Source organism: Acomys russatus, chromosome 23 (genome assembly GCF_903995435.1).
Source record: "Acomys russatus chromosome 23, mAcoRus1.1, whole genome shotgun sequence".
Taxonomy (NCBI): Eukaryota; Metazoa; Chordata; class Mammalia; order Rodentia; family Muridae; genus Acomys; species Acomys russatus.
Window position 1 is genome coordinate 18,299,547 of NC_067159.1, and position 14,002 is coordinate 18,313,548.

Sequence of the window (14,002 nt, forward strand, 5' to 3'; positions counted from 1 at the left end):
TAACCTCTCTCACCCCAGTTGCAGGGAACCACTGATCTTTCAAAGCTAAATATATAATATATTATTTTTCAAAACACTACATCACCACTATCCAATAGAAATATGAGTCACAAAGCAAAAGCAAATATATCAGTATATTTTATAACTATGTTAAAAATAACCAAACCAATTTTATTCAATCAAATATATGTTATTGTTTCAGCACCTAGTCAATATAGTTCTATTTCCTCTTCTTTTTTTTTTTTTTTTTTTTTTTTTTTTTTTTTTTTTTGTGAGACAGGGTTTCTCTGTATAGCCCTGGCTGTCCTGAACTCACTTTGTAGACCAGTCTGGCCTCAAACTCACAGTGATCTACCTGCCTCTGCCTCCCGAGTGCTGGGATTAAAGGTGTGCGCCACCACACCTGGCTTTATTTCCTCTTCTTTAAAAGTAAATGTATTTTTAATTTTTTTATTATTTTTCTCTTTTTACATATACATGTAATTATAAACACTACATACAGCAAGAGGAACCATGAACCAATCAGGAAGTATAAGCAGTACAGCACTAAGCTTGAGAACTAGACACTTTTGGACCTATACTGGATGATCCTATATTATATAATCCTGAGACTGAGATACTCCTGTGTCTGTCTTACATGATATTATAATACCATATTATATCTGAGAACATTCAGCCTCTGTACAAATTGATTGCATATGTGTAAGAGCTGCCGGGAAGGACAGTGGGATGCTTGTATCTTCCAGACCAACATGCTAAAAATAATTTTGTGGAGACAACAAAGCTGCCCTGGAAAGAGCAAAGTCAAATGGCCTTATGGGGGCAAGGCCCAAAGCTGTTTACAGCCTGTACCAAAGCAGAAGGTGAAACTGCGTCTCCCACTTTGCAGACTTAACATCCAACTTCATTCAAATGACTTGGCTTACCTAAATAAATAGAAATAGGTGGGAAATTGGTTCTAACTCATGGCTTAAAGGGCCACAGAAAATCATCAAAACAGACCTGTATTGAACTAGCCATAACACCAGAAAAACAAATACAGTTCTGTTCTGCACCTCTGATCAATGTTTGGCTGGCACTCACTTAACAAGACAATTTTTTCGTGTGTGTGTGTGTGTGTGTGTGTGTGTGTGTGTGTGTGTGTGTGTGTTGTATATGTATACATGTGTTTATTTGTGAAGGTCAGACAAATATTGAATGTCTTTAATTATTGCTCTCTAGCTTATTTTTATTATTCATTTTTATTTATTTTTATATGTAGGAATATTTTGCCTACATAGAAATCCATATACCACATGCATATCTGGTGCCCTAAGAAATCAAAAGAGGCCTTTCAAGCCCCCTGAAACTAGAGGTATAGATGGCTATGAGCTGCCACAAGGGTGCTGGGAACTGAATCTGGGTCCTCTGCAAGAGCAACAAGTACTGTTAACTGTTGAGCCATCTCTCAAGTCCCTTCCAACTTACTGTTTGAAGCAATATCTCCCTGTAAACCTAGATTTGGCAACTTGGCTATAATGACCTCCAGGAAGCTCTGGGATCTGCCCATCTCCACCCCCAGTGTGGGAGTTACAGACACACATGTGCGTTCTGGGGAATCACAACTCCTGTTTTCATTCCTTCATAATTCGGTCTTTACCCACTGAGCCATCTCAGAGCCCACAATGTTTCCTTTATAATAAAATAATGGCAAATTGTCATAAAGGTAAATGGTTGCAGTCTTCTGCCAACCCATCTTATCAACTGAGGCCCACTACCAGACACAGCGAGAACACAAAAGTTTGGCACTTAACCCTACTTTTGGTACCAGTAATCAGGAACCATAAAAGTAGGAATAACAGGGGAAAAAATTAGTCTGAACCAACTTTCACAACATAACTCATTGCTGTATGATTTCTTTTTTGACGATGAGGATTAGGAAGGAAGGAAGGAAGGAAGGAGGAAGACAATTCACTTCCCTATTAGTTTAAAGGATCACAAAGACCCTAAAGGTTGTTCCTGGTCTCAGATTCTGTAAATGGCGTTTAACTTCCATTTCATTAAGAAGAAAAACATTGTCTATTTTTCATAGCTCTCCAAGCTCCATAAAATAGAGCATAGCTGTTCAGAACAGACTGAAGCCGCATGCTTTCAAACCCCACTGGATTCTCTCCCAGTGCTAAGCACCAGATTCAACGCTTTATGAAAGATCCATGCAGCCTTTGGACTGACCCCAAAGGCCACCAAAAAGGAGTGAGACAGGAGAGAATGAAAAGGGCATTTTAGCCAAGTATAGTGGTGCACACCTTTAATTTCAGCACTCTGGAGGCAGAGGCAAGTGGGTCTCTGTAAGTTTGAGGCCATCCTAGTCTACATAGCAAGTTCCAGGACAGCCAGGACTAAATTGTCTCAAAAACAAGGGAACAAAGAAATAAACACACACAAAAAGAACATTGTAAACCACATATTTTGGTTCCACATTTTGGAAACTCAAGAAAGAAAAAATATACATATGGTAAGAAGCTGCTAACTCTTGAAGTAGAAAGTTAATTACTAAACAAACTCTGACCCAAAAACATGATGGCATAGTTGAGCTAGCGGATATCTGGCATGTTTAATGTGAAGAGATATGTTTTTACAATTATGCCCAACATATGTTTGCTTTGCTTTAGAAGAAGGTAACGTTGTGCCAAGTTCTAAGTGGTTGACCCTTTGGAGCCTTTGTTAAAAGAACTGCAGGTTCAGGCATGCCCGAGGATCTAGAATAATTGCTTTTGAGGTTTCCAATCAAGGTTCAGTCTCCTAGCTCCTAGCTCGGCAACCAAGTCATCTCTAAGGGTCATCCCAAAACACAACAAACACCTCCCTTAACACAAGCATAAAAGGCCTCTCAGCAGGAGGTTTGTGGGTCCTGGTGAGGAAGACAGATCTCAGGCTGTTCTGGGGAAAAGCTTGGATATCCCAGTTCATAGTACAGAAAAATGTCACTATTTGATAAGCCACTTATTTCTTAGACTCTCGGAAAACAGCAAAGAACAGTTCTCCAAACCATAGCAAATTATTCTCATCCCACGAGATCATTTTGTCCCACACAGGGGTGGGTCAGGAAGCCTGACTTAGAGTGTTCCCAAAGAGTTCTGCTGGCTGTTACTCAAGGGCGAATCTGTGTTTTGGAAATCATCAGATGTCAATCAAATCTTCTGACTAGGAATACGCCTTACAAATCCCCAAAAGAGAAGTTCTAAACTTTGGTCGTTTCACTTGGGCATCGTTTCACATTATCAGCTAAGAGAGCAACTCTCTAAGGGGCCACATGTTCACACGTTAGGGCCACAGAGCATTGAATACCCAGATTTTAACCCCGGGTCAGTTGCATCAGAATTTCTGGTAGTGGAATCCAAGGATCAATAACTTCTAAAGCTTTTGAAGCACACAGAGAACTTGGAGAAACACGACACTGGGAAACACTAATTTATAGCTAGAAATTCAAGCCTCTTCTGCAAGCTTTGGGCAAGGGCACACGTAGGGGGTGCATGGCATACAAATTGCATTTCTGGACTTACTCAAAAAAGAACTCACAAAGACAAAGCAACACACCAACAACTAGGAAACAAGCTGTTTGTTCAATGCCCGACCTCCACCTCACCTCCTCACCTGGTCGTCTATTCCATGCCATGCTTCCTGGATGTCTTTAAAACTAAGTCCCTGGGTCTTATTTTATGAGAGATTTTTATTTCCCCCTTAATTTTTTATACCATAGGGAAAAGATAGCATATTTAGAAATCAACACCAATAAACAAACAAACAAACAAACAAAGACTTACCAAGCTGACTTTAAAAAGTACAAAGACAGGCTGGAGAGATGGCTCAGCCGTTAAAGGCTAGGCTCACAACCAAAAATATAAAAAATATACAAAGACCCAGCCAGTAAGATGGCCCAGCAGTAAGAGTAACTGGCTGCTTTTCCAGAGGACCTGGGTTCAGTTCCTAGTACCTACAGTGCAACTCACAACCATCTGTAACTCCACTTCCAGAGGGTCTGATGCCCTTTTCTGGTCTCCTTGGGTACTTACTACATGCATATAATACACAGACATTCATGCAGGCAAAAATTATCCATACACATAAATAAAAATAAATATTAAAAAAAAAAAAAAAACAAAGACCCAGGGAGAGAGAGTTCAATTGGTAACATGCTTGTTTGTCTTAGAGTCATGAAGACCTGTGTTTGAACATCAGAACACACATTAAAAAATGCCAGGCAATAAAAAAAATAAAAAATAAAAATAAAAAAAGCCAGCGACAGTTTTATATACTTATTTGGGTTGGAGAGGGAGGTTGTTACTCTTTTGGAATGGTTTGTGTGAGATTTTAAAGATTTGCTTTCTATTAATGATCTTTCTTTTGCTATTGAAAAGACATTTTTTTCAGGTGTATCCGTTTAATCCCATCACTCGCGAGGCAGAGGCCAGCCTGGTCTACAAAGTGAGTTCTAGGACATCCAGGACTGTAACACAGAGAAACCCTGTGTCAAAAATCCAAAAAAAGAAAAAAGTTTCATATTATATTCTGATTATGGTTTCTCCTCTCCCAACTCCTCCCTGATATGCTTGTAATCGCAGTACTGGGGACACAGAGACTCACCCACTAACACATTTAGCCTGCCTGATGAGTTTCAGGCCAGTGAGAGATCCTGACTCAAAGAAATGGTGGACATCATCTGATGAGTGACACCTCTACTTGTGAGTACTTACACACATATGAATAAGCACACACATTTTGCATGTGCAAATCTTTTCTTTTCATTAATTTATTCAGATTACATCTCAGTTTTTATCCCCTTGCTTGTCTCCTCCCATTATGCAATTTGGTCAATACTTCATGTTTTGTGGACCTTGAAGCTTTCACCATTGCTATCTTTTTTTTGTTTTTTTTTTTTTTTGTTTTTGTTTTTCGAGTCAGGGTTTCTCTGTGTAGCCTTGGCCCCATTGCTATCTTATGAGTATCTGAAAGTGCAGGTTTGAGAGCCACTAACCCTGACTAACCACAAAAGCGATCCACTAAGGGTCAGGGGTCTTGTGGGACTTTAGACAAGAAGCAACTAGTCTGACTTTGTAAAATGTTTGACCAACAGAGTAGACTCAGCTTGGGGCATTCTGAAAAGGGGAGACCGCAATAGGACTCACCCAGGCTTGCCAAGTCCAACTCTGCTGTCTCTGAGGCTGGAACTGTAAGCCCCTTGTTTCCTCAAAGGCCAGCTGCCAAGCTGGCCGAGGACAGTCAGACTCAAGGAACTAAAATGCCCTTCCCCTCTTGTTTTCAGCCAGTTCCTCTTGATAAACACATTGGCCACTCTTGGCACAAGTGATTCAGGAGAGCACCCTAAGCAACAACACTTCTGATCGGGGCACCTCGGAGATGACCAATGGTCCCAAAAGCCAAATACACTTTGAGTCCATCAAAGAGTATGTAGTAAAGACGCACAAGGCATTCATTCTTCTTAGTTTGTCTCATTGTCAGTGGCTTTCGTGTGAGTCTGCATGTTCATGTGTTCCTGTGGGCACCGAGTACACTGCGTACGTGTTTGTAGGTTTTGTCTGTGTGAGTGCACAGGAAGGTGCATGCAAAATCCATTCTCAGAACTTTGTACACCACGTTTAGTTGAAATAGGTTCTGTCTCTGGGCTAGAGCTCACCGATTAGGCTAAGCTGCATAGGGTATGCCTGCCTCTGCCTCCCTCGTGCTAGGATTATAAGGGCTTGAGGTTTAAGATGTGAGCCCTCTGCTGTTCTAGCTGTAACTACCTGCTGCCTGCTGCCTGCTGCCTGCTTGTCTCGACTCTGCCACCATGGACTGTTATCCTACTGGGACTGCAAGGCCAAGTAACCCCTTCTTCTGTAGGGCATCCTCATTGAGGTGTTTTATCACAGCAATAGAAAATAACTACTACACTTCGGAACTCAAGACACCTCAAAAAAGAGCACAGACAAATATGGCAACCACATCTTCAAAAACTATCAAAATAGACCTTTTTTAATGTAAGCAGATGAGATAGTAAATGGGTACCTGGGAGGAGGGGCACGGAGCGATCGCTCAGCTCATACTGCTCTAGCAGAGGACCCAAGTTCAATTCCCAACATCCAAGTCAAATGGTTCCCAATCATCTGTCACTCCAGCTCCCGAGGAATCCAATGCCCCTGGCATCTGCTGGCACTGGCACTCACATGCACATACCCACACACACTATGCACATACCCACACACACTATGCACATACCCAAACACACTATACACATACCCACACACACTATACACATACCCAAACACACTATGCACATACCCACACACACTATGCACATACCCACACACACTAGGCACATACCCACACACACTATACACATACCCACACACAAATGCATAATTTTTAAAAATCTTTAAATTGATAACTGCCAACATAGCAAAAACAAGAAAAAAAAGTCTAGATAATAAAGATTAAGTTTAACATTTTTTTTTTTTTTAATGAGTGAAAGGCCTTGTGAATGGAATAGCCTAGATCATAACACAGGCAGGGACACAGGGAGTAGCCAGAATTGGGGTTAAGAGGTTCCACGTCCTCAGGCAGTCTATAACTATGGGTGTGGAAGATGGCTTCTTTAGTCCAACCCCAGCACAGCAATAGTATTCTTTGATCGAAACGCCTCACTACCCTCCGAATACACCAGTTGGTGTGCTTTCTACTTCAAACACACAGTCTATAAAGAGGCTGGACTCAGAGATACAGTTTAATGTAACTTTCTGAGTTTAAAAAAAAAAAAAAAAACACAACTTTAAGTTCAAGTTTAACTTCCAGGTCAAAATTCTAGTAAGACACAAGGGCCTAAAGCGAGGGATAGATGCCTCTTCACTTCTCCTCAGTGTTCCTCTTCATGAGCACCTTTCAATAGAGGACTATATTTTCTTGATGTCTCACAGCACTGCAATAAAAATCCTCCAGAGTATTTTTAGTTTCTTAACGCATACGTGAGACACCGTGAACAAGAACGCAACAATGAAAAGGACAGGAAATGGTCCACAGGTCTGACTGTAAGAGAGCGGTTCGATGCACTGTCATCACTGTCGTGCATCACACAGCGGCGGAGAGACAGACGGAGGAGGCTTTCCACCTCCCCCCCTTCCACACACACACACACACACACACACTTCCACAATATGCTGTTCCACAACAGAAATGAGAATGTTCCTGAGGATGGATAGAATCAAGAGAGGATTTCAGGGCCAATCCGAGTTAAAGCTGAGATCCTGGGAGGTAGCAGTGGGTCTAGAGTCTATCTGTAGCCCTATATGAGGCAGGCAGGGCTCAGTCACTGGAGTGAAAGAATGGCTTGGATGAGCCTGTGACTTAATTACCAAAATCCAATTAGCTCATAAATCAGACATTTCTGCTCTTGAAGTACATCGTCAAAGCACAGAAAAGATTTAAGAGTAGAAGGAGATGCCTAGAAAGAAAGGGCCAGTTTTTTTCCTTCCTAGATGGAGGGAGAGGCTCTGCATCATCATCATCATCATCATCATCATCATCATCATCATCATAATAATAATAATAATAATAATTTTTAAAACTATCTTGAGAACTTACGAGGAGAGAAAAGGACAAAAATTTTTTGTCAGATAGCACCATGGTCACATTGGTAGGACAGTTACAAGGCCCCTTACCCTAACTCTAAGGAGTGGTCCAGCCAAGTCTAGCCCAGGCCCTAACAGCAGTTGTACCTGAATGGAAGATAAGGGGAGTTTGAGCCAGACAGGAGCGCTCTGTAGGCTTCTTCTGGTGTCTTCTTTAAGTAGATGACCTATAACAGATAAACAATAAACAACATTTAGAACACACAAAACTATCCTCGGTACTCAACAAATCTGCATTGTGTTTTTTCCACTTGGGAGGCACAAGCCATGGGGAAGCTGTTGTTCCAAGTTGTTTTGTTCTTTGGTTTTTTAAGATCAGATTTTGCTCTGTGACCTGGAACTCATTATTCAGACCAGGCTGGCCTCAAACTCACTGTGGTCCTCCTGGTTCCACAGCCCAAGAGCTGTGTACACCTCCACACCTGGCCTATTGGCCTTTGGATAGCCACCCACATTACCAGCATCCCCTTTCAGCTTGAAGTCAAGCAGCCACCTTAGGCTTAGAGATGAATGGCTCTTTCACAGATGGGGGCAGGTCCTTGAAGAATTGAAGAAGCCAGCTGGGGTTCACAGACCCCCCCCCCACTGAACAGACACAAGGTGGGGTGACAATTGCACCTCTCCCATTGGTCTTCTCACCACAGACCAACAGTGGCTTCTTTGCCCTTCATGGAAGATAGCAGAGGTTCACCCAGCACCGGGTAAGACCCTCAGAGCTCACAGCAAGCGCTCTTCCCGTGGATGTCAGCTGACATCTCTATTCTGAGAAAAGCTGCTGTGGCTCACTAATGACTTGATGAAATCGTACTGACGTGTATAAAACTGAAACTGGTAGAAGCACTAGAAAGCACAGTAGCCCTGGCTGTTGATACCAGAGATATCTTGATAAACCGCTAATGTACAAACCAACAAAAAGCAACATTTAAAACCATAAATAATTTCCATTAAGTAACATGTTGCTTAGACAGCATTTATCAAGCTCTGTGTTGGGGAATGGCTCCACGCTTAATAGACTTTACATTACTGTGGCACGAAGACAATAATTAATAGGCAAGGGTTCTCTACATAATGCTCTGGTGACTTTGGAATAAGAAGATGCACAAGAAGGACTGGGCAAAGGTGTTGGGTGGGACAGAGCTTGTACTCAGTGTGGGTGAGCAGGGAGCAGGGTGTGAGGCAAAGTGAGGGGTCAGAACAAGACCAGGGCTGTGTGCTGGAGGGCGTGTTAGGTTTTATCCTGGGCACAGTTGAAGATTATTAGACTCTGGAGCCTGGGCACTCCTCCTCATCTGTAGCTTCGATCTAACTTAATCCCTAAAAAATCTCTTTTACCTAGAATCAGTGGCATTACTGCCTTCATATGTCCCAACAGCAAGATCCTATGCATTCAGTTACAGGACAGGCAAGCAAGCAGTCCCAGTTTTTTTTAAAGTAGGGTTTTCCTTTCTCCCCTCAAAGAACCTTTGAACTCTAAGTCATTCCATTGGAAATTCATAGCATGTGCTCACTTGTTAATGATTTCAAAACTAGTAGCCCTTGCTAATTCTCTAAAGAAAAATAATTTTGGGGGGAAGGGGAGAGGTTAGGGTTTCTTTGTTTGTTGGTTCGTTGGTTGGTTGGTTGGTTTGGGGGGTTGTTTGGTTTTTTTGTTTGTTTGTTTTTTGTTTTTTATTTTTCAAGACAGGGTTTCTCTGTGTAATAGCCCTGGGTGTCCTGGAACTCACTTTGTAGACCAGGCTGGACTCGAACTCACAGAGATGTACCCGTCTCTGCCTCCCAAGTGCTGGGATTAAAAGTGTGCACCACCAAGCCCAGCAAAGAAAAGTAATTTAATAGACAAAAAAAGTACCTCCAGTAGCTGAGACAATACCTCAGTCCTTAGAGTGCTTGCTTTGCAAACATTAGGAGCCAAGTTCAGTCCCTGGAACCCATCATGAAAGAATGAATAAATGAATGGATGAATTATAAACAAACAAACAAAAATGCCAGGAATGGTGCTGTATGTTTGTAATCCCGGTCCCGAGAAGACAGAGATAGGCAGATCCCTGGGGCTTACCAGTCAGTCAACCTATCTTAACCTACTTAGCAAGTTTCAGCACCAATGAGAGACCTACCTTGTCTCCAAAAGTATAGAACAGCACCAGACGTATTGACACCTGAGATTGTCATCGGGCCTCACATATATGTATACATGCACACAGAGAGACACACATATTCAGGTGCATCCCCCATACAAGTATACCTAAGCTCAGAAGCAAACTCCCATAATCCACAGGCAAATGAGGTTCTGACACAGCACACACCAACCAAAGTGAACAGAGTGTGATGTACACACAGCCCCGAAGGGGAATTGTCTTCAAAGGGACTGCTGCAGACAGGAGGAACTGACGCTACACGCAGAGAATCATGACTCTAACTGCAGCTCAAGTCTTTTTTTTTTTCCCCCCTTCAGCTCAAATCATTTTGAAAATCAGTTTGAACCAATCCTAACTTCTAGGGGTTATTTGCAGCAAGCCGTGCTACCCTGTAACTCTACTGTACCCTGATGGGTGGGTTATGTAATAAACCAGTGTTTTCTCAAGCTCAAGTGTTTGAAAGTTGCCTGTGGCTGCTACCAGGAAAAGCTGCTGGGAGAGCCTCTGTGTTTAGATTAGATAATTAAAGCTTATACAACCTCCTTTGAAAAAGAAAAATACATTTCCCTCCGAAGGAGCAATTACACTAATTCCCTTTAATCTTGAGGCAACAGTGCTTCAGAAGGCAGTCACCAGGGCCCACGTGAAATAACCTCTTCTGACCAGCTAGGCCACAGGGCTCCCCTCCTCGTCTCACCTGCATGCGTTTGCACACATGAGCCACGTTCTCATACTGAAAGATGAGAGCCTTTGTTGAGCCTTTGTTTTTATTTTTATCCCAGCACTAAATTATTAATAGGTGCAAAGCGAAACCCAACAGAGCCCATCTAAATTTCAGGGAGATTCCTGGAGCATCTGTTACAGGCTGACCTTTTACATTCCGTGGGCAAGTGCTTAGGGAGAGCCACAAAACAGCCTCCTCCTCAGAGAAGAGCGCGTTGTTGAAAGATGCAGGCGCAGGTCACTCATTAAAATACAAAACTGTCATTTTTTTTTTCCCAAGAAGAAATATGCGTGTTGCCAGATCTTCTTAGATGAGAGGGGGGTGTCAGGAGGGAGTGGGAGGCAGAGAGACAGAGACCTCTGAGACAGAGAGGTTTGATGGAAGCCTTGAAGGAAACCAACATTCGTGAGCCTTGGGGTCAATGAACCCACAGCCCAAAGCTGTACAGATTGTTCCAACTTCCCACTGCTGTAGCGTCTGCATTTGAACACAGAGCCCACTCCACACATCTGGGAGAAGGGACTCCCTTTTCTCAGTTCCTAATTACTCACGGTTTTTTAGAAATCATGTGATTTCAAATGGTTAACAGTAAAGGTCTGTGAAGAATCAAAGTAATGTAGATTTAGAGAAAAAGGAACACCCTACTCTGTTATTATTTTTGCACAGGCGTGAACAAATTTGTTTTTTAAGTAGGAAGCAGCTAATTATGAAATGTTTAATACATCTTTTCTCTAAAAAAAAGAAATAGTCCATATTTAATTTCAAAGTTGTGCTAGGCAAGTCTGATATTTTCTAAAACTATTTTCTGACTAATATCTAGCACCTATGCTAGATATTCTGATCTATCTTTTTGGCTTCTAAAGGAAGTGTTCTCTCTCTCTCTCTTTCTCTCTCTCTCTCTCTCTCTCTCTCTCTCTCTCTCTCTCTCTCTCTCTCTGTGTGTGTGTGTGTGTGTGTGTGTGTGTGTGTGTGTGTGTGTAGTTTCTACTCCTCTCACTAGCTATTATAATGCACAATCCAATGGGAAGACTTTTCCCAAACTTTGATTGATACCACTTGACAAAACTCACTGACATAGTGTTTCATTCTATTCTAATTTGGTGAGTGACACGTGCATTACTTATATAAAATTGCTCTATCATTGTCAGGAAGTCCTACAAACCCCCTCAATTTAAAAATGGCTAATATATACTTACTTATTTTTAACTGAACATGAGCCTGCTAATTAAAGTGATTTTCTTCCTATTTAATTAACTTCAATGCCAAACAATAAAGATTTTTTCCATTAATTATATACATGATTCCTGAGAGACGATCGAGAGATAAAGAGGTCTTATTTTAAAACATAGTACTTCAAACTAAAATAATCTGTAATATTTATCAATAAACCACTGATGTGTAAACTTCAATTATCAGGGACTAACTCTGCCACACACATCACCTCACACTATCAAGTCTCTTCATATAGACACCCCATTATCATAGATCAATGTGATTTAAAGTGGTTTTTTTTACCATTACAAGTGGAAAATCTATCACTGAGTCAACACATGCATGAATATTACAATACATAACAAACTTTAAGCATCTGCGTGTATCACACATTGATGATATGACAAATTACAAATCTCTCCTAACTTCATAGAATACCAGACCACCACAGCACGCTATGCAAAACATTCTCAGAGTGTACTTGCAATACTTGTAAATTATCTTTAAGCTAGAGTCTAAAGTCACTGGATCCATAAAGCCTAAAAAAAAAACGAATATGTACAGTTTCCAGAAGCATCTTGAGATTTACAACTCTATTCTTGCACTCTGACAGTTCACTCTTCTTAATACATAAATCTGTGATTCTTAGAAACAGTAACTGCCTTCACACCGAAGTCCAAACCATACTGTAAACGTGGTACACACTGCTTCATGCCTTATTATGTTTCTAGATTTGTTTTGGGGGTGTTATTATATTTTTAATAAGAAAAAGAGTTTAATGTTGAAACATATTTAAGAAACATATTTACTTATACCCTAAGTATACCTTTAAAAGAAATCCAAGGAGCTGATGAAATGGCTCAGAGAGCAATGGCGCCTGCTGCTAAGCCTGACCACTTAGTCTGAACGTTTCAAATGCAGCTTCTTTTTAGAGGGAGGAGTGTTGTCATAAATCAGATGACCTTAGTTCTCAACTAATTTTGGGCTGTAGCATCAGTTTCCTGGATATCTCTTTGGGAAGAATTGGAACTGACTCAGAACTGGTCAGAATGTCACTTTCAAGCCATCATGGCAGTGCTGCAGGGGCCGAACCTACCTAAGAACAAATCAAATATTAAGCAAAATAATAGAAAACCCACTCCCCAAATGAAGAATACTTTGAGAAAATTGATGAAGCCCCTGGGGTATTTTTCATTTTCTAAACCACAAATATGGATTAACACGAGCCCAGATTTCTTTACTTAGTTTTTAAAAGTTACATGGTTTGTGCACATGCACACATGTGTGCTCAGCCATGTTCATGTGGCGGTCAGAGGATAACTTGAAAGCACTGGTTCTCTCCCTCCACTACGTGGGGTCCAGAGATCCTAACTCGGGTCACTTTGCTTAATTTGTGCTTTTTTAAAAAATATTTTTTATTAATTTATTCTTGTTACATCTCAATGTTTATCCCATCCCTTGTATCCTCCCATTCTTCCCTCCCTCCCATTTTCTCATTATTCCCCTCCGCTATGACTGTTCCTGAGGGGGACTTCCTCCCCCTGTATATGCTCATAGGGTATCAAGTCCCCTGGAGGGGAAGACCTGGTGGCACTCAGAGGAAGGACAGCAGGTTGCCAAGAAGAGACTTAATTTGTGCTTTTTAACGAGGTCTCATGTAGCACAAGGCTGGCCTCAAACTTTTAACCGCCGAACCGTCTCCGTAGCCCCCTTCTTCCAATTCTTGCTCTAGTTTGTTTCTGTGCTTATCTGATTTTTGTTTGGCTCCCCAGCCAGGCTGTAAATGTTAATGAAGGCAATTTTCATGTCTTCTGGATCCCCAAGGCTCAGCACAGCACAACGCACACAGCAAGCACTCTCAAAGTGGTTGTTTGCGGTGCAAACAAACAACAAATAAAAGGAGTTCTCTGTGTAAGGAGAAACGACATCCCCAAACTAGAGAGTGTGGTAACAAAGTACCGTGGCTAAGAGCCAACTTGCCTGGGCTCAGATGTAGGTTCCTCCGCCTGTGAATGGTATCGCATTAATTCTCTATACTTCTGTTTCCAGAGTGTGAAGAGGGGACATTATAGGACTGTGAATGTCCCTCGGGTAGAAGGTCATAGTGTCATTGAGACATCGCTCCTTTGTATGCTGCTTGTTGGAGAGATGAAATGGTGTAATGTATGCATAGCATACTTCTAACTGTACTTGACATATAATTCTACCACAACAAGTGAACGTTAAAAAAAGAGAGATAAAACTAGTTCCACAATATTTTCTCCTTTTCT

The 14,002-nt window shown here is 41.5% G+C and overlaps 1 protein-coding gene across 5 annotated transcripts in view; it reads right to left on the minus strand.

Moving 5' to 3' along the window:
- Cdc14a (cell division cycle 14A) overlaps positions 1-14,002 on the minus strand; it is a 160,239-nt gene that overhangs the window by 93,626 nt on the left and 52,611 nt on the right. For all 5 annotated transcript variants that reach the window (XM_051166034.1, XM_051166033.1, XM_051166035.1 and 2 more), the window contains one exon: positions 7,749-7,828. In XM_051166034.1, the coding sequence (XP_051021991.1) occupies positions 7,749-7,828 (80 nt within the window). The remainder of the gene's footprint in view (positions 1-7,748; positions 7,829-14,002) is intronic.